This window comes from Ursus maritimus, unplaced genomic scaffold (assembly GCF_017311325.1).
Source record: "Ursus maritimus isolate PB19 unplaced genomic scaffold, ASM1731132v1 scaffold_24, whole genome shotgun sequence".
Classification (NCBI taxonomy): domain Eukaryota; kingdom Metazoa; phylum Chordata; class Mammalia; order Carnivora; family Ursidae; genus Ursus; species Ursus maritimus.
In genome coordinates, this window is record NW_024424897.1 from 10,832,737 (window position 1) to 10,853,822 (window position 21,086).

At 42.7% G+C, this 21,086-nt stretch overlaps 1 protein-coding gene across 1 annotated transcript in view; it reads right to left on the reverse strand.

Annotated features, from left to right (window-relative positions):
- The window catches only part of MAP2K6 (mitogen-activated protein kinase kinase 6), a 103,997-nt gene that overhangs the window by 20,348 nt on the left and 62,563 nt on the right, over positions 1 to 21,086 (reverse strand). Inside the window, exons 2-4 of the mRNA XM_008693690.2 lie at positions 11,095 to 11,161; positions 2,151 to 2,199; positions 1,484 to 1,597 (exon numbers count right to left, since the gene is read on the reverse strand). Coding sequence (XP_008691912.1) covers positions 1,484 to 1,597; positions 2,151 to 2,199; positions 11,095 to 11,161 — 230 coding nt within the window. The remainder of the gene's footprint in view (positions 1 to 1,483; positions 1,598 to 2,150; positions 2,200 to 11,094; positions 11,162 to 21,086) is intronic.

The following is a 21,086-nucleotide window of genomic DNA, read 5'->3' on the forward strand; positions in this document are numbered from 1 at the left end:
GAACTCACACCACAAGCTCTAGTAACGACCTTTCAAGTATTTACCCTAGTGATTAGCTATTTGTAACAAATGAGAAATAAGGAAGACTTTCAGTGGATTTCCTGAAAAATCCCTGGCAAGGAGCAAACTGATAATATATTTTGGAAAGTGTGCAAATGTTGGCGAATGTATTTCCTTCCAAGTCACAAAAACAGTCTGCTTTATTGTGTTATGTCTGTTCAGTACAGAGACCAGAGTATTCGTGACTTTGTGGCTGACTCAGGATCCCACAAAAAAATCCAAAACTCTCTTTGGGAAGAATATTTGGATGAAGTAGCAACCATGAAAGAATGGACAGAGCTATCAGAAATGGACGGAATCAAGCAGAAATGGAGAAACTGTTCATTCCTATCCCAGGGCTGCTGAGAGAATAGACACCTTCACACCAGCAAATGGAGCCTTAAAGAAATACGATTCCGTCATTAAATGACAGTAAAGATATAATACCACGAGGCTGTCGTATTTTTGGCCTAATTAGCAAAAAGTCTGCAGAAGAACACATTGCAAAATCTGCAAGGTAAGGGAAAGATTCTCCAAAAACAAAGGGGTCCACGTCATCTGACGACCCACTTTCCTAACAAGGGCCCAAATCTATGAACTCATGTGCAGAGGGGGATCCCCAAAGCCCCTCGAGAATCCACTCAAGAAATATTCAATGAGGGGCGCCTGGGTGGCTCAGTTGGTTAAGCATCTGCCTTCGGCTCAGGTCATGATCCCGGGGTCCTGGGATCGAGCCCCGAATGGGGTTCCCTGCTCAGCAGGGAGTCTGCTTCTCCCTCTGCCTCTCCCCTCGCTCATGCTCTCTCTCTCCAATAAATAAATAAAATTTTAAAAAATATGCAATGATTCTAAATTTCCTTTTCCAGCTCAAAAATGATGCAAATTCACTCGAGAGGAAATTGTCCCTCATTTTTGCCACTAATGGACATAATTTTCTCTCTCAATTCTGATTTCCTGATTTTCAGGGACCATTCTTTAAAAGCAACAGAATATTAAAAGAGACTTTTGAGACATGACAACCAAGTGCAGTAGGTGAACTTTTATTTGAATTTTGACTTCAACAACCAGCAGGCAAAAAAAAAAAAAAAAAAAAACAACACATGGTGATGATCCAGGTAATTTTAATTGGGAGCTGGTATTCCATGACCTTAAAGAAGTACTGATAATTCTTTTAAGTGTGATGACATGGTAGTTACATAAAAAATTAAAAGGAAGGGGTCGGATTTACCAGTTTAAAAAAAAAACAAAACAAAACAGTAAATGCAACTCAAACCAAGGAAGCATTTTCCACACACTTGGAGGGAAATATTGTTCCCTATAAATAATCTTCTTTGTTTGACCCCATTGAAGATTGTTTTGCTCCTACAAAAAGAATTCATTACAACTGAGATGGACGAACGTATATATCACAGACAGAAAGCGTTTTTGGGAGCGTCAACTCTACCTTCACCGCCATGATCTGCCCGCTGGGCACGTGTCGCATCTTCTCCACCACCCCGTACGCACCTCGCCCCAGTTCCATTATGGGCTCCAGGTCATCGGCCTTCACCTCAAAGTTCTGCAACAGAGAAAAGCAATAATGCAAGAGGAAAGAAAAAAATTAAGGACATAGACTACCTCGTCCTCTCTCTGGCTTCTCCCAACATTCTAAGGGCTATTTCTGCACTGCAAGCAGGAAGCACCAGGAGATGTTTAGACTCACAGAGTAGGCCACCTGCTTGTCACAGGCAATACAGAGAGCCAGCTCCAACTCAGCCTCCAAACTCACTTTGAGCTATCTACACTGTGGCTCCTTAGCCCTGTTCCCTTCCTGACACATTTAATCCATTTGCTGACGGATCGCAACTAGATCTACCCTTGGACTTTGAGGAATGCGCCCCAAAGCGAATCATCTACCCCCCTCCAATACCTTCCGTCAGGACGACACTAGCCTGATTTCAATGAGGCATCCAAAACAGCAAGAGGGCCCCCCACCACTTCTGCTTAAACTCAAACTTTTTGACCCATCCCCTAATGCCATGTTATGGAAAATAAATTTTCCAATGGCCAGTCAGAAAGCATACATGTGAAACGGTCAAGATATTGACTGGCAAACATGATTTTTTTCTTACCTGATTTCCAATAGAAATGCAAGCTTTAGAGTCTAAGTCTCGAGGTGGCCTAAGAAAAAAAAGAGGGAAAAGAAAAAACATGAGGTATTTAGGCAACTATGTCCTTCCCAAATCATATACGACAGGAGAGAGTTTAACTTAGGGTTAAGCTGGAAGCTCATCAGTAAAACCAAGTAGCACAAACGTGTTAGTAGTGCAGGATTTGGAGTTAAATATTTTTGGGTTTAAATGACTTAATCTCCAGGGTGCATGGGTGGCTCAGTCAGTTGAGACAGGCTCTTGATTTCGGCTCAGGTCATAAACTCGGGCTCGTGGGATGGAGTCCCCTGTTAGGCTCCGGGCTCACCAGGGAGTCTGCTTAAGAATCTCTCCCTTTCCTTCTGTCCCTTCCTATCCACCCTGCCCCACGCTCACTCTCATAGTCTCTCTCTCTAAAATAAATAAATCTTCAAAAAAATAAAATAAAATGAATAAATGATTTTATCTCTTTGAGCTTCTGTTTCTTCTTTAACATGAGGATATTAGTATATTCTCAGATATTCCAAGTAAAATGCTTAGCAGAATGACTGGCATACAGTAAATATCCAGTAAATATGAGCTAGGTGCACATAATTATATAAATAATTGTACTATTCTAGTAAGCCTCAAACTTTTTCTTTCATCCAAGAACACCAATGTGCCCAATTATTCCGCCACATTTTCCCATAATTGTTTTTAAAAAACAATAATTAGCATATGGTTATGTTAACTCGCAAAAACCATAAACCATAATAATTCCAAATCTCTCTAGTCCTGTTTATAGATGGAAAAAAGGCCCAGAGAGGTGAACTAACTTGTCCAAGATCACAACTAAGCCAGGTCTCCTGGTTTGCAGATCAGAATACGTCCTGTTCTACCAGGCTGTCTAAGACAGTGGTGATAGTTCTCCAATATGTAGCACACACACCATCCAGGGGTCATCTCAGCAGCCACAGGTTGGCCGATTTTGCGTCTCCATAGAGAAAGCACATGGTCCCCTCCTGTGCATTTATTTCTACTACTTTAATACTACCTGGGTTGATATCAATCCAATCAAGAGAAAGAAGTATGGCTTTGGCCATGCAACTAACCAGGAGCTTCAGGAAGCATTTTATTGAAATAAATGCACCAAAAGTATCACCAAAAGAAGAAAAAAGAATCCCAGGGCTGCCAGAATCCAAGGTGACCAAAGAGACCCAGGCCTTCCTAAGGGAACATTCCGTGCAGAATTGTCTCCAGAAACATAGAAGGGAAAATGGAAGGAAGGGAATAAGATAGGAAGGGAGAAAAGAATCCTGGACCATGACAATTTTTCCCAGCCCTGATGTGTTATAATTCTGCCCCTTCTACTGAAACTAACTAACTAAACAAAACAACAAGGAAAAATGGGAATATAAACACAGATATAAACATAAATTTAAGGTTTTAATGGCAAGCCCTCCCTCACCTCGAAATCCCTTTGAAATGCATAGAATACCTAAAATAAAGGTTTTTCTAGACTAACTTAAAACCAAGATGGGTTTAAGGAAAACACACACACACATACACACAAACACACACACACCCGAGTACACCCCAGTGACATTTTCACATATTCTTGTGTTTATGAGCAGGGCATTTTTCTTCAGAAATACTTCCCAGAGGACTACATTTCTAAAAATCTGATTTCTCATTCTTAAAATTTCCAAAGCAATGTTTCTTTCATCGTCAATGATTTGTACTAACTGCAATGGAACTCTGAAATAAAGACAAATATGACTTGAAACATGTGACTACCATAAATAAAAAAATCTCTGCAGTTGTTCGGCACCCTTCCTTTTAAAAAGTATGAAGCAACAGGAAGGTCACTCGTTATTTGGGGCTACCTCCCTTTTCTTGCCATCCAAAGAGGGCATTGGGTAAGACCTCTTCCAGCTCTGGTATTCCAATATTCATTGGGCTTGTCACAATGACATCCTGTGACCCAGCTAAGAATGACAGTATTCAAGTTTAAAAAGTTGTAGGAAAACAAACTACGAAGAACATCCAACAGGGGCCACTGGGGCCCAGGTAGCCTGAAATATGTACCAGCCGGCCTTTGCAAAAAAAAATGTTTGCTGAACTCCAGTGTTGTCCTAACCTTGCATCATATATCTTACCTAATAGAAGGGGGTCATGCCATTTTTCCAGAATGAGAAAAATGGAACCCAGAAAAGCTCAGATTTGCTAAAGCCAGACATCCCAACAGAGCTGAAAGTAAAACTCGTGCCACTTGAATCTCAGTCTTGAACTAAAAAGAAAGGGATATAGGCTGAACTGAGTGCAATGCTTTACCTACAACTCATTTAATTCTTCAAACACACGCAAACTCTCTCTTTTATGAGTACCATTACTCCCATGGAGTAATGGGAGAGGAAAAACCTTTTGGCTCAGAGTTTAACTAACTTGCTCCCAAGTGGTAAGGCCATGATTTCAGTCCAAGTATGGGTGAATCCAAGGAACCTACTCCCGACACCCAGGCCCCCTCTAATAAAAATGATCAATCCACCCAAGCTCAAGGCCTTTGGGCTCATCAAGTCTGCCAAAAGCATCAAATGATGGGGCCAAGGCTGACAGCTCGTATTAGGTTCGTTGACACTGTGTTCCGTCCAGGGCTGGGCATATTAGTTTGTCTGGGGCACTGAGTCTCTGCAGGAGGTTAAACTGTGTCTGTTCTCTGTTGCTTATTCAATATTTTAGTCCTCTGGGGAAAGAAACAGGCTTATTACAAAATTCCTTCCCTGGAAGGTCAAAGGTACTCCAAAGGCCACCTAGTATCAGATTTTTTTGAGAGCGAGCGCACTCATGGGCACACGAAGGGGGGGAGGAAGCAGAGGGAGAGAGAACCTTAAGTGGGCTCCACGCGGAGTGGACCCTGAGATCATGACCTAAGCCAGGCACCCCTAGTATTAGCTTTTATATGAACAACCGGTTTTGGTTTATTATAATAATTATTTATTTGTAATTCAAAGTAATAAGTAATCAGTTTACTGGCTATTAGGACAATTACTGTTCATCTATTGGACAATATTTATTAAGCATCTACGAGGGCCAGCAACTGTGCCAGACACTTTATATAAAATATCTTCTTTAATTTACACAACTCTACCTTAATGTGAAGAGCTGACAAAGAAAAAGACTAAATAATTTAAAGTCATTCAAAGATATGGCAAAATTAGAACCCAGAGCCTCACGATTACATCTTCTCAGAGACTGTGTGACCACACTCTCTACCAGTCTGACGGGTGGCTAAGAGCATATACTTGAAAGTCAGAGAGCCCTGACTCCATATGCCCGCTCTTCCACTAAATAATAATCATCATGAATAATTATGAAGTATTAAGTGGTAGAATAAATTATGTGAATGAATATTTATGAATATTTATTGAGTAATTATAATTTGAATGATTATTCAATTATTGAATAATAATTAAGTGGATTAGTACTAATAATGGCAACAACACTTGGAGCGACCTTCTCTGAGAACTTGCAATGGAACAGGCACTCGACTAGACACTTAATATGGATAACGACACTTCCTCCTCACAGCAACCACATCATTTATTCCCGTTTTTCAGAAGGGGAAACTAAGGCTTCGTAGGATTAGGGAACTCACCTGAGGTAGTCCGCTAGTGAAGTTGAGATCCCAAATGCAAAGCTAGGCATTCCAGCTGGAGCCCAAACTCTTACCCATGAAGTGATGCTCGGCTGTTCTGAGCACCTGACCTTGGACAGGTCTGTTTCCTCACTTATAAAGTAAGAGTAAGAGTGACGGCCTCCTGAGCTTCTTGGGAGGGTTAACTGGAATAATACTCACTAGCATAGAGTCAATTCAGAATGAGCTGGTGCCAATCAAGCATGGGGACAACTCCAAAACCTGAGCCAAAGACACACTGGCATCAGTTACTCAGAGAAAGAGCTCAAGCAGAGGGACCACACACACAGAGCTGGGAAGAATGGAGCTCTGTCCCAGGATATTTATTTTTGTGTAGTACAGCAGAAGAAGGCAGGGTATAAATGGTACGAGTCACCAAGCCAACCCCCCAGAAGTGCCAAGAAAAACACAAAATGTGGAAGCTACTTCTTCAAGACTACGAATATAAGCATCTGTATTAAAATACGACGACTAATAATGAGGCTCTCCGTGAGCGAAAGTAGGTCTAGTCTACAACAATAGAGTGATGCTCTTGGCTTTACACAGCGAAAAAGAAAATCAAATTCAAAGTTTATTCTACCACATAAGGGAAAGACACACAGGAACTAGGTTTATCATTGCACAGGTGTTTACTCATTTATATGAAGGTAGGATTTATTGTGGCTTTCATAAAATTCATAAAATACAGAAAATTAATATAAGTTAGAAGAAAACGAGGTTTAAAAATTTAAAGGGAAGGAATGTAAGACAAGTGGGAGGGTGACATAGGAATGTACCCCAAAATCAGGGTGCCTGGGTGGCTCAGTCAGTTGAGCGTCTGACTCTTGATTTTGGCTCAGGTCTTGAGCTCAGGGTGGTGGAATTGAGCCCCCAGTCAGGGTCTGAGCTCAGCAGGAAGTCTGCTTAAGTTTCTCTCTCCCTCTCTCTCTGCCCCTCCCCCCTCTCGCACGTGAGCTCTCTAAATACATACATACACATACGTACATAAATAAAATGTTTTTAAAAATCAATAATATTGATAAACCTCCAGCAAGACTGACACAGATTACTAGACAACAAGCACAGATTACCAGTTTCAGAAAAAAATGGGATATCACAACATGTCCTACAGCCATTCAAAGAATAATCAGGAGATACTATAAGCAAAGTTACTCTTATAAATTCAACAACTTAGAAGAAATGGACCAATTCCTTGAAAACCAGCAACTACCCAAACTTGAAAAAATAGGTCATCTTAATAGTCCTATAACTACTATAGAGATTGATTTTGTATTTTAAAAGCCCCAGGGGGTAAAAAAAAAAAAAAAAGAACTATATTGGCTCATTTTGTTTCACTGGAGAATTTAAGCAAACATTTTTTAAAAAGAATTAATACAGATTTTATGTGTCTAACAGAAAAAAAACAAAAACAAAAAACAGAAGAAACTCTTACCAATTCATTTTATGAGGCCAATATTACCTTAATGTCAAAACCAGAAAATAACAGCACACACCAAAAAAAAAAAAAAAGAAAGAAAGAAAGAAAGAAAGAACGCAAAACAATACTACAGACCAACATCTCTCATGAACTTAGACACAAAAATCCTCAACAAAATCTCAACAGATTGAAGCCAGCAATGTGTGTGTGTGTGTGTGTGTGTGTGTGTGTGTGTGTGTGTGTACCACAACCAAGTGGAATTTGTTTTGGGTATGCAGAGCTAGTTTAATATTTAAAAATCAATCACAACGTAATCCTTATCAACAGTACAAAGAAGAAAAATCTATGATTGTGTCAAGTGATGTGCAAGAAAGCACTTAACAAAATTCAACACGCATTAACAATAAAACCCTCAGCACCCACGACTAGAAAGGAACTTCTTCAAGCCCCAATCTACAAAGCCCTAGCATCATGCTTCATGGTAAAAGACTGAGTGCTTTCCCTCCAACAACAAAGCAAGGTTGCTCGTTCTCACAAATCTTATCTGACATGGTACTGGACGTTCCTGCCACTGAAATAAAGCAAAATAATAATAATGAAAGTTTTTAAAAATACAGTTTGAAAGGGAAAAAAGAAAATTGTCTCTATTTGCAGGTAGCATGATCGTCTACATAGAAAACTCGACAGAAACTACAAACACACACACACACACACACACACACACACACAGCCTACAAAAATGCTTCTAGATACTAAGTGAATTCAGGATGTCACAGGATACAAGAGCAATACAAAAAAATCTATTGCATTTCTATATACTGACCCTTAACAGGTGGAAACCAAAATTTAAAACGGAGTATCATTTAGTTGCTCCCCACAAAATGAAATACTTAAGTATAAATCTTAACAAACCCTACTGTAGAGTCTGTATGATAAAAACTATAAAATACTGATGAAAGACACCAAAGAAAATCTAAAGACTTGCAGAAATCTACCAAGTTCATGGATTAAGAGACTCAGTGTAGTCGAGATGTCAATTCTCCCCCAAATTGATCCTATAGGTTACACGTAATTCCTACCAAAATCTCAGCAAGGTCCTTTGTAGACATAGACAAGCTGATTCTAAAACTAATATGGAAAGGAAAAAGCCATAAAATAGCCAAAATTACGTTGAAAAATAAGAACGAAGTGTGAAGCAATGGGTTCTTAAAATTGTCACCAAAAGCATGACCCATAAGAGGAAAAATTGTTAGATGGGATTTCACCAAAATAAAAGGATGAAGAGACAAATTATAGACTGGGAGAAAATGTTTTTAAATCACATATCTGACAAACCCCTTGTGTCTAGAATATAGAAAGAACTCTCAAAACTCCACATTTAAAAGTAATCTAATTAGGAAGTAGGCAAAGACATGCACAGACATTTCACCACCAAAGATATATGTATGGAAAATAAAAACCTAAAAATACTCAGCACCATTAGTCACTAGAAAAATAAAAGTGAGAACTGCAATGATGTATCATTATACATCTATCAGAATGGCTAATGGGGCACCTGGGCGGCTCAGTCAGTTAAGTGTCCAACTCTTAATTTCAGCTCAGGTCCTGATCTCAGGGTTGTGAGATCGAGCCCTGTGTCGGGCTCCACGCTCGGTGAGGAGTCTGCTCAAGATTCTCTCTCTCCCTCTCCCTCTGCCCCTCCCTCCAACTTGCACTTTCTCTCTCACACACACAAATAAATAAATCAACATTCAAAAAAAAGAGTGACTAAAATGGAAAATAGTGTTACGTTGGCAGGGATGCAGAGAAACTGGATCATTCGCAAATTGCTAATACGATGTGAAATGGTACAACCTCTCTGGAAAATACCTTGGAAGTTATTTCAAAAATGGACTTACCGAATGACCCAGCAATTGCACTACTGGACATACGTGCCAGGGAAACAAAGACTTATTTTCATGCAGGAACTTGCTTTTGTCACAACAGCCCCAAACCAGAAACTACCCGTATCTCCTTCAAAGGCTAAAGGGTTCAACGAACTGTGGTATAGCCATCCCATGGAACAAATTCAGCAATAACAAGGAAAGAACTACTGATACATGCAACAACTTGAATGAACCTCGAGGAAACTATGCTGCATGGAAAAGCCAATCTCAAAGAGAAGATGCATGATTGGGTTGATGTAGCAATCATGAGACCACAAATTGGAAATGGGGAACAGATGCGTGGTTGCCAGAGATTAGGGCTGGGGGTAAGAGGTGGGCGTGGCTATGAGGGAACAACACCAAAGAGTCTTGTGGTGTTGATACAATTGAATGTGTTGATTACGGTGGTGGTTCCCTAAGGCTACGCATGTGATAAAATTGCACAGAGCTACACACACACACACACACACACACACACACACGAGTACTTATAGTACTGCGCAGATCTGAATAACTTCTACGGTTTGCACCAATGCCACTTTCTTTTGATATTGTGCTGCTGTTGTGTTAAGATGTGAACATGGAGGGAAGGACACAGACTAGGGGAAGGGTCCATGGGACTTCCCTGCACATTTCTTTGTCATCTCCTATGAATCTACCATAATTTCAAGTTGAAAATTTTTAAAAGTATATCACATGGAGTCCTATACAGATAGCACAGGGAAGTAATCTATTTGAGTCTAAACTCTTGAGAAACCAATCAGAGAGGAAAGGTTATGAATTACACAGGTCATAGGTCCACAGGAGAAAAAACACCAGAAAGGATCGAAAACACCAATCTTGATGGCAGAAATGGGAAGAACCCCCGCTGCAGAGCCTCAGGAAACGACCAGTCTAAGGTGAGCTCGGCCCTCGAGCTTCAGAGCAGAACCCGGAAGAGTGTACTTTCTGCTCTGTTCTTAGAGGTTCTTGAGTAGAAAGTTGGTTCATACCACTGCAGGGAATGGCCAATGGCCTCAACAAGTCATACAGTAGACACGATCATTTTTACTAGCACATTCCAACACCAGGAGGTGCACTTTCCGATAGGATGGACCGTGGTTAAGGTCAAAACCTTTAGAAAGGGAGGCACTTTTGTAGAGATGACCAATGGCCTTGAAAACTCAAGCTTCCATGGGGATGGCCTTTCCCTATACTTGCTCTGCCTCTCTAGAACTTCTGTTGTGACCTTTTTCCTTGTAATTTCCATTCCGCCCCAGCAGATGCTTGGTAAGGTGGTCATACCTCCAGCTGGACGGGAAGTACTCTCACCACCCCATGGAGAGAAAAAGAAATAAGAGGGAGGCTAAGGGAGAGGGCATCCTGCTTCACCAGGACTTGAGCTCACTTAGGGATTTGGGCCAAAGCCTCTGCTAATTAAAAAAAAAAAAAAGTTCCTTTACCTCATTTTGCCTTTTATTTATATGGGACAGGATTTAGGTGTCAGGATGCTGAGTCCTTACCAAATATCATCTTTCCATCTCAAACTCAGGTTTTATAGGAGTGGCTCTCCCAGGGATTTGCTTAATTGCTCAAGTCTATACGGAAAAGGCAAAAAATTCAGGTCCAGGGACCTTTCTGAACTTCACAGGACCCCATCTGCCAAACGCATTTGTGACACTCAATTTTCTGCCAGCCAGTAATGTGAGACGCTGAGTTCAAAGCTACCCATTCAATATAGACTGACTGACTGACCTGATGATTTCAGGTCTCAGAACAGTGAGCACACGGCTCCCCCCTCCAAAGGGCTCTCCTTTCTCACAATGATTTCCATAGTCAAGGCATTGCTCCTCAGTCCAAAAAGGAGCCCCTACTCCCTGGAAATCTGTAAAGTGAAGTGCGTGGATTAAGATGATGATCTTGCCAACTTACGTGGAACTGGGCTGAGGTTGTTCAAATGCTTCCTTTGGAATCTTAAGGCCAGGGTTTCGCTTCCTGCCTATGGGGAGAGACATAGGATAAAGTTAAGGTCGAAATCACAACATGAGAGTGGGAACGGAGACGCTGCAGCAGAGGCAAAGGGCTAGCCTGGGAACGTGTAGCTCTCATCTCCTCCTGCAGGACTCCACTTCCCACCCAGGAAGTCTGTGAGTGCCGAGCACCCGGGCACCAGGCAGAGCACAGCTCCCCACTTGCCGACTGTGCCCATGGATGACGTTCTTCCCCACTTGACGATGAAAATATCAGTGTAAGAATGCTAACTCTCGGGGCGCCTGGGTGGCACAGCGGTTAAGCGTCTGCCTTAGGCTCAGGGCGTGATCCCGGCATTCTGGGATCGAGCCCCACATCAGGCTCCTCCGCTATGAGCCTGCTTCTTCCTCTCCCACTCCCCCTGCTTGTGTTCCCTCTCTCGCTGGCTGTCTCTATCTCTGTCAAATAAATAAATAAAATCTTTAAAAAAAAAAAAAAAAAAGAATGCTAACTCTCTTCACCCGGGAGAGCTGCCCTTTCCTCCCTGCTGAGAGGTGGTCCTTCCAATTTCTTCCTTCTTTCTGGTACATAAGAATCGTAATGCCTAGTAGGTAGTGTCGGCTATAGATTTTTTCCCTTTTAATGTCAGTCCAATATAATCACCCTTATCTCAGGATCTTACAACTTTCTCATTTGATCTGTAAACAACTGATAGATTTAACTATAGAGGGAGAATAAACAATACCTTCCCACTCTTCTGCCCTGACCATTTTTCAACCACCTGCCATAAGCGGAGACACCTAAAAGATGGAGAGAGTAGTATTTACATTTACCCTGTTCCAAAAAGGAATATGGTAACAGATGGGCTCATGCAAGGAGGTTATCACTTCTTTCAGGTGGGAATGTAACCCATGTGTTCATCCTTGGACTGAAACTGCAGAGAGTTTGGCTCAGATAATTTTTGTTGATGAATTAAAAAAGAACAGACTGATGGGGCACCTGGGTGGTTGGTTCAGTCGGTTAAGCGTCCAACTCTTGATTTCTGCTCAGGATTGTGTGATCCAACCCTGCGTCGGGCTCCGGGCTGGGAGTGGAATCTGCTTAAGATTCTCTCTCTTCCTCACCCCGTGCCCCTCCCCCTCTCTCAAGGGAGGAAAAAAAAAAAGAACAGACTGAGAAATGCCAGCGCAGGAATCTTGAGCAGTGGTCTCTTAAGGGCCCAGGATTTTCCTCAGCTAAGGAGATCCTGGGTCTCTTCATGCTTGGCAGGAAAAACCAATGCAGAGCCAGGTAGAATGCCGATGGTTCTACTTTTCTTTTCCTTCCCTCTATCTCATCACTAACGCACTGGGGCGCGTTACAGCACTGACACCAGCCCTGGGCAAGGCCTGGGAGAGAGATTCTCAAGGTGCAAAGAGACTTAAGACATCAAAGAATATAACCTCCTTGCAGGAAAATGACATCCAAAGACTTCAGTGATTGCTCAATATCATAGAGCCAGCGACCCAATCCGAATCCAAATCCGGGTCTCCACACCCACACTGGAGTTCATGCCCCTCTTCCACAATGGAAGGAGTTCAGGGATGACCAGAAAGAGGAGGGCAAGGGGAGCACGCGATTATGAGCTTTTAAAAAACCAGCTTACATCCGGTACTTTCACTCACGAGCTCCAGAGTCACTTTTCACCTGCTCCTCGAGATCCTCAACTGTAAACTGGGGAAACAATACTCATGCCTACCTCTCGGGGCTGGACAGGAGAGCCATGGGGTAGCACATATGAAAGAGCACAGACATACCTTACGTAGCTGTTAATTACAATCATTTAGAGAAGGAATCTGTAGTCTCATTAAAAAATAAGTCATTTAAGAAATTCATGCGCAGGGGGCGCCTGGGTGGCGCAGTCGTTAAGCGTCTGCCTTCGGCTCAGGGCGTGATCCCAGCATCCTGGGATCAAGCCCCACGTCAGGCTCCTCTGCTAAGAGCCTGCTTCTTCCTCTCCCACTCCCCCTGCTTGTGTTCCCTCTCTCGCTGGCTGTCTCTCTCTGTCAAATAAATAAATATAATCTTTAAAAAAAAAAAAAAAAGAAATTCATGCGCAGAACCGGTCAGATTATCTCAGTCCAAGATAACGTGTAATTGACTCTTTTCTTCTATCCCTTCAAAATCCAAAATCAGGATCAATTCTGCCAAGTTGTATAAAGCCAAGAAGAACTATGCTTGGCAGTGGCCGACGCAGAGAAAGCCTTTCAGGTCCACATTCACTGTCGCAGGGCTTCTCAGTGCTCTCCTCCTTTGGGCTCGTCTATGTGTTTTATAAGATTCAAAACTCACTATTTACTTTCCTCCACCCGGAGCTCAGATGTCTGCTTAGCACATGCTACCAAGTCAGTCAGTTACACGATACATAGAGTCCGTACAAATGGTAGATCATAGAGAGAGCCGTGCCGTGTACCAGGAACAATGCTAAGGGCTGGATCTGATGGTGAAAATCCGAATAGATGTGTGGCCCAATTCCAACAATTCCTCTCCATGGGCCTCAGTCAAAGAGCTAGAAGATGCTATTTTAAATACCCTCATGAGGAATGCATGACAAATTCCACTTGTCCAGATGACTACATCTCTACTCCGACACAGGTGACAGGTAATTCAGATAATCCCAGCAGATGCGACCCTGTCGTCCTCTCCGTTAAAACAAAATAAAAATAAAGCATATTTTGCCTCTGAAAAAGGCTCCCCCCGTTGCCACGTAAGCAAACCAAAAGCAAAAGTTACTCCGAAATTCCTACACCCCTCTCTTCTTCAGTTCTAACTCAGCTCTTACAAGAGAGATGTCCAGAGAGAGAGCTATTTGTGGGGAAAACTGCCTTTGAAAATCAGAGCAATGAATTATTCTACCATAGCAACTGATGATTAGCAATCCATGATTATACTATAACTCCATAAATCAGTAAAACGTCTATGCAAAGAAAGAGTGAGAGAGAGAGAGAGAGAGAGGCCCTTGGCACGGAGACTAAAGGAACAAATGACCAAAATAAAAACAAAGTCTTCAAGGTGTGAGAAAGGAAGGCTCCTGCTTCTCTTCTGACGGCAACGAGAAAAATACTGGCCGGAGACACAGAACCTGGTTGAATGACACAGTTAGAATACACCGTCTTCGGGGCGCCTGGGTGGCACAGCGGTTAAGCGTCTGCCTTCGGCTCAGGGCGTGATCCCGGCGTTATGGGATCAAGCCCCACATCAGGCTCCTCGGCTATGAGCCTGCTTCTTCCTCTCCCACTCCCCCTGCTTGTGTTCCCTCTCTCGCTGGCTGTCTCTATCTCTGTCAAATAAATAAAATCTTTAAAAAAAAAAAAAAAAGAATACACCGTCTTCATTTCAAGTGCATTGAATCAAAAATCGCAGACACATGCACCAAAATTCCATAATCCACTTACGTGCCCATCCCTGAAAGAGGAGCCCAGTAAGAGGCCAGGGGTGACTCTGATGAGGTTTTCCAGGCTGCAAGCAAGGCTCGCAGAAGAACACCACACACAGGGCATTCTTTGCTCCGCTCTGAAGACCACACTTCGGCAGAGAGAAGCAGCGCTGAATAGACTCCACCCTCCCAAGTGCGGGTTACAGCAAACCTCTCCGAGTCTATTGTTCCCAGCAAACCACAACTTCACAAAGAAACAAGGAAAGTGGGTCCATTTGGACCCCGAGGCGTGACGTTCATCGCTAACCAGACTTGGAAGAAAACACATCTATAAAGTAATTCTGGACAGTGCTGCCTTTTCCAGCCTCTCCATAAATGCCCCTTTCATGTCTTAAAAGAAAGAAAAACAATATGTGGTCAGTGTTCCAGCTGTGTTTATTTCAAAGCAATCTGTTCTCCCAGAAAGGCTGCCAACACCTGATGCTAACATTTAACACCACGTAAAAAAAAAAATAAAAAAATAAGCGGGGCAAGCAATGTAAATAACACAACCACGTGCCCAAGTATGTGAAATGGCCATTTCCCCTGAGAGTCTAAAGCAAACACAAAAAATATATCCGAACACAGGCTCCGTGTTGGGTCCCATGCTAGTAACAACCTTCTCAGAAGGCAAGAATTCCCGTGTGCTCCTACAGACCTCGACCAGCTCTGCTCTTGTGTGGGTACGCTCTGCAGAGGGAAAGCCTCGTTGGCCAGAGCGAGCATCTGCAGGGCTCCGTTACATCAGCCCCGCGCCCCACCCATGCTTGTTTCCTCTGAAAATGCAGCCCCACCACACACATATATTTGCAAAATTCATCTTAAACCAAAGCTGGGTCATTATAATCCTGGCTGGGAGCAAAATGGCACCAGAAAATCAAAACCTTGCCAAGAGTTAGCAAACACGGCCCAGGCCGCAGAAATGTTCGCTAGCGTTGACCATACCAAAAATGATGGGGTACACAAGACCTCTTGCTCAGTACCCACGCAGACAGGCGATGTACAAAGAGCGTCTCTCATGTGCCTTATTACATAAAACAGAAGACGGCACTGCTGTGCCAACCCAAACAGCAAGAGAATCCCACAGGGTCAAGAAGGTGGCATCATGAGGATATGCTGACGCCTAACTATTGGTCAGCTTGGCCAAGAGCTTGGGAGGGGCATGATGATGAGGGTTTATGATTATTGACACAGCTTTACAAAAGGATGGCATTGCTTCCAGGGCCAAACGTATTTTCAAAATCTGTTTCTCAACGTGAATGGGATTTCCAGCCAAGTCACTGGCAACCTGGAGGCCTTGGCTGCCCTCTCCTTAATACTCACATCTAGGCTGAAGTCCCAGGGGTAGCTGGCACCGAAATCAGGAGAGGAGTGTCATTAGACTTTATTAAATGGCGACGATCAGACGCAAAGCAACTCACGGAGCAGGGCCGAGGGAAGGGAGTGCAGGGAGGAAGCTGGCTTCGCCACAGCGATGGGACACAGATGCTCCCGTTCCCCCAAACCACTGGATCTCGCCCACCACTGAGACTCCAGCCAGCATGCCAACGTTCTGCAGAATTACATAAGATTTAGAGAAAGAAAGCTGACGAGCTCATGTTAAAATGTGCAGTCGTTTCGATTTCAAGGAGAGAGATGGATGTCCTGGGACCTTGCCTTTGTCTTTGTCTTGCCTCTGCCTCGAAGGCTCGAGCCCTCTTCTGGACAGGAACCCAAACTTCCATATCCGGCTCTTTAATCACACACCCTGTAGAACCCAACCAGACCTTCCAGAACACTCCTTATGGGTCATGGTCCACACCTCCGGCTTTCACATTCCAGCATCTCACACAGAAGAGCTCAGTGCACTTTACTGAGTCTCTGACATTTTAGTTTCAAATGTCCACTCTGTCTCTGTTGGTGGGGATGCAAACAGATGCAGCCACTCCGGGAGATGGTATGAAAGTTCCTCAAAAACCTAAAAATAGAACTACCCTACGATCCAGTAATTTGCACTACGGGTATTTCCCTAAAGAATACAAAAACACCCATTCGAAAGGATACATGCACCCCTGTGTTTATCACAGCATTATTTACAATAGCCTAATTATGGAAGCAGCCCAAGCGTCTATCAACAGATAAAAGGATAAAGAAGATGTGGCTTACATATACACACAATGGAATATGATTCCCCCATACGAAAGAATGAAATCTTGCCCTTTGTAACAACGTGGAGGGAGCTAGAGAGTATAATGCTAAGTGAAGTAAGTCGGAGATTTCCCTCATTTGTGGAATGTGAGAAACAAGACAAATGAACAAAGGGGAAAAGAAGAGAGAGGCACAAACCAAGAAACAGACTCTTAACTAAGAACAAACTGATGGTCACCGCAAGGAAGGTGGGTCGGCGGACGGGAGAAATAGGTGATGGGGATGAAAGAGGGCACCTGTCGCGATGAGCTCCGGGTAATGTATAAAATTGTCGAATCACAGCACTGCACACTCGAAACTAATATGACACTGTACGTTAACTATACTGGAATTAAAACTTTAAAACTCAGTAAGTAAAAAAACTAATCACTTAAGCCATTTTTTAAAAAATGTCCAATCTGTGTCAAACGGATCTTCACAACCGCCCTCCATCTACATTCCTCATACCGTGTCTCATAATCCCACATGACTTTATGGTCCCCTTTCTGTGTTTACTTCTGCATTGATGATTTGTCTAGTATCTATCTTCCCAATGTAAGTTCCATTACGGCATCGATTCTGCTCAGTGCCTGCATGTCCTAAATAGTTGTTGACTGAATATTTGTTCTTTTCTCAACTGTTTTGAACATTCGTATTGAGCCCTTCAAAAAAAAGAAAAGAAAAGAAAAGAGAAACAGACTGGAGTAGAAATAGCACGAACTTAACCACCAATAGACCTCATTTTAAATCCCAGCTGTGGCCCTTATTAACACGGGGAGCTTGAAAACGTTTCTTAAACCCAGTTTCCGCACCTGCTGATGAGAGATGAGAAACTTGGGTCATTGAGAGGCTCATGTGGCATATGTGTGAAGACATCTAGCAGGGTCTCACATGTAACAGGTGCTCAATACATACTAGTTTCTTTTCTCCCTTCCATGTTTTGTGCTTCTATTTTTTAAAATAAGAGCTAAATAGAATGTTCCCTGTATGGGTAGCTTGTTTCTTCAGATGTCCTCCTCTGTTCTTCCTCTCTTATGTTATTTATGTTAAAATTACATTTTTCAAACATCTCATCAATTTGGAACCATATTCTCTTGCTTCTCACTGACCATGGGAACAATTTCGGCTTTCCAGACTCAAGATCTCTGGGAGGGAGGCCTCCGAATCCGTATCTTTCGTTATAAAGGGCTTTTTTTTTTTTTTCTAAAGCAGTTTTTAGTTCACAGCAAAATTGAAGGGAAGGTACAGAGATTTCACCTATTCCCCCGGCCCCCACACATGCATAGCCTCCCTATCAACATCCCCCCCCCCCGGAGTGGTGCACTGGTTACAACTGATGAATTTACGGATGCATCATGGTCACCCCAAAGCCCATAGTTTACAACGGGCTTCACTCCCGGTGTTGTACATTCTATGGGTTTGGACAAACGTATACTGGCATATATGACATATACAGACATCTGTGGGTATCATTATAGCCTCACACGGAGCATTTTCACTGTCCTAAACCCCTCTGTGCTCTGCCTATTCATCCCTCCCTCTCCTCAACCCTTAGCAACCACTCATAGCTTTTTACCGTCTCCATAGTTTTGCCTTTTCCCGAACGTCATATAATTGGAATCATACCAACTGGCTTCTTTCACTTAGTGATATTCCTTTAAGGTTCTTCCATGTCTTTTCACAGCTTAATAGCAAATTTCTTTTTAGCATTGAGTAATATTCCATGGTCTGAATGTGCCACAGTTCATTAATCCGTTCATCTCCTGACAGGCATCCTGTTGCTTCCAAGTTTTGGCAACTATGAATAAAGCTCCTATAAACATCTGTGTGCAGGCAAAGTAACGTGTCTCCCTTTTCACCACTTCTTTCTTTATGACGACAAGGTCACTTTCCGCCCAGTTCCTGGTGCTTCCTCCCCCATCACCAATCAGTTCTTTGTGGCCGGGAGGAAATTCCAAATGAGGCCCCCCCACTGGGCTATCTCTATCTTTGAGCCGAAACTGTTAATAATTCACCAAAGTAGACACTGCAAGGAGCAAAAAGGTCATCAAGCTACAGGTTCCGCTTTGAAAGGGTCATGGGATAAGAAAAACCAGTTCCTGTAATATCAGAGTATATGTAACACACACGACAAATACCACATCATGAACGCACAGGAGGTTCAAAGCAGAAGAGGGAAAAGAAAAAAAGAACGATCTCACAGGAGAAGTGGTATTTTAGGTGGTCCTTTGATCACTGGTAGAAGTTAAGGGTACATGAGGATTGATTGGACTCTTAGGTCTTCTTTTTCCCTATTTAAATGTTTCCATTATAATTTTTTTTTTAAATAATGGGTAGGATTTTGACCACCAGAAAATGGAAATACAACAGTGAGATTCCAAGCAGAGTAAGGATGAGCTCCCAGTGGTGGTGAGAAGGCACCGTCGTATATTCAAAGAAATTGTGAATTGTCTACTTTAGACAAAGTGAAGGATGGTGGTAGAAAGCCGAAAGCATAGGTTAGAGCCAAAGGCTGAAGGACCGAAACTTTAAATTTTTAAATAACTTCATAATAATCTTTATAATTTCATATTTAAGAAGAGGAGTCTTCTGTGCTGTTCCGTTGAGGAGATCATGAGGAGGTCATGTCTGCACTTCAAAAAAAATCATGTAACGAGATGAATCTAATATCTGCAAAATATTCTGAAAGTGTGGACACACACACACACACACACACACACATACACACACACCCATACATACACACCTTGGCGTTTCAAGCTTCCAGGTGTTTGCTCATGTTTTCCCTGGAACTCTGTTATCACCTGTCTCTACTGGTCAACTGTAACACTCAGCTCAAGCACGTTCTCCTCCAGGAAGCCTTCCATAAAAACACACAGAATAAATGTTCCCCATCTGTGTGATCGCAGTAGTCTGGACATATCTTTAATGGCTCCCTTCCTCAACTGATTGACTGAACCCATCTGCTCCCCCATGCCTTCCGCTGGACTGTGACCTCTTCAAAGCCATCCCCCATGTCACATCCATGCACCGGGCAAGCTCTACACCCAAGAAGTTAAGAGGCAGCGACCACAGCCATCTGACTGGTACATAGGCTGCTTAAACTTCATGGAAACAAAACCCGGAGGCTCTGGGAATTTACTGGATTAGAGGTGCAGAAGATCAGAAGATAAGCAGTAATAGTAATAGTAGTGGTGGTCACAGCAATCGCAGTAGTAATTTGGCTTTTCCTCACCTACATGAAATTAAGTGAAAGAGGAAAGTCAGGCCAATTGGGGTGGGCGGTGGGGAGAAGGCAGATAAGGAGTTCCAGTGCAGACATGTGAAATACAAGATGTGGGGGCACCTGTGACAGAGTTCAGGCAGAGGAACGGAGCTAAAGGTAGAGGTGGGGGAGGAGGAAATACGCAGATCTGGGGGCGACAGAGAGTTGAATGAGAGGCAGGGAAACAAAAAGAGCAAGAGAAGGGAAGGCAGTCAAGGCAAGAACATTTTGACGGAATGAGACCTGAATGAACAATCAGCGAAACACACAAGGAATTGCTGGACGTGTCCAAGAGAAATCAGCCGGTGTGTTCCATCAACTCACCCTGAAATGGTCCTACTTTCAAGAATGAAAACACTCTGCGGACGACGCTTACAGCCTCATGGGTTCGAAGCTCTTTTTCTTTTTTTTTTTAGACCGCGTGGAGCTGAACTCTGTTTTGTCATGTTAACAATTTGATGCTGACTAAGTGTTCTTGAAAGAACCTAAAAGCAAATCACAGCCGGTGCCCTTTACTTGTGGTCTGGGCCCAGAGTGAAGGTAGGAGGCGGGCAGTGGTTAGGTGGGGAATCCCCGCTGTCTGCCTCATCTTCCTCATTTCTGTGCTGCTTCATTCACGAGTCTTTATCGAAAGGAAATGTAGTCATATGGGTGTTAAATAAAATACCACTTTATAATATGGCAACAGGTTGCTAAGAAATTTAGCGACGTGTTTGATCTTTTCAAAATGGTGGACTAAATTTTAGTTTAGATTTAAAATTAGCACTCCTATTTTAGAGATAAATACTGAAATGTCTCCAAATGAAATAATAGGATGGTAGGGTTTGTTCAAAAGAATATGGTGGAGGGGACTTGGGGGGGTGGAGATATAGATGAAATTAGATTAGCCGTGAGTTGGTAATTGTCAAAGTTGAGTGATGGATACATGGTGGCTCATTGTACCGTGCACCTTTGAATATGTTTGAAATTTTCCAAAATATAAAGATTTTTTAAATAGCTACTGAATTGCAGAAAACTCTCTTTTAATACTTAGAGAGACAGTGAGTAAGAAGGTTTAATTTTTATTTT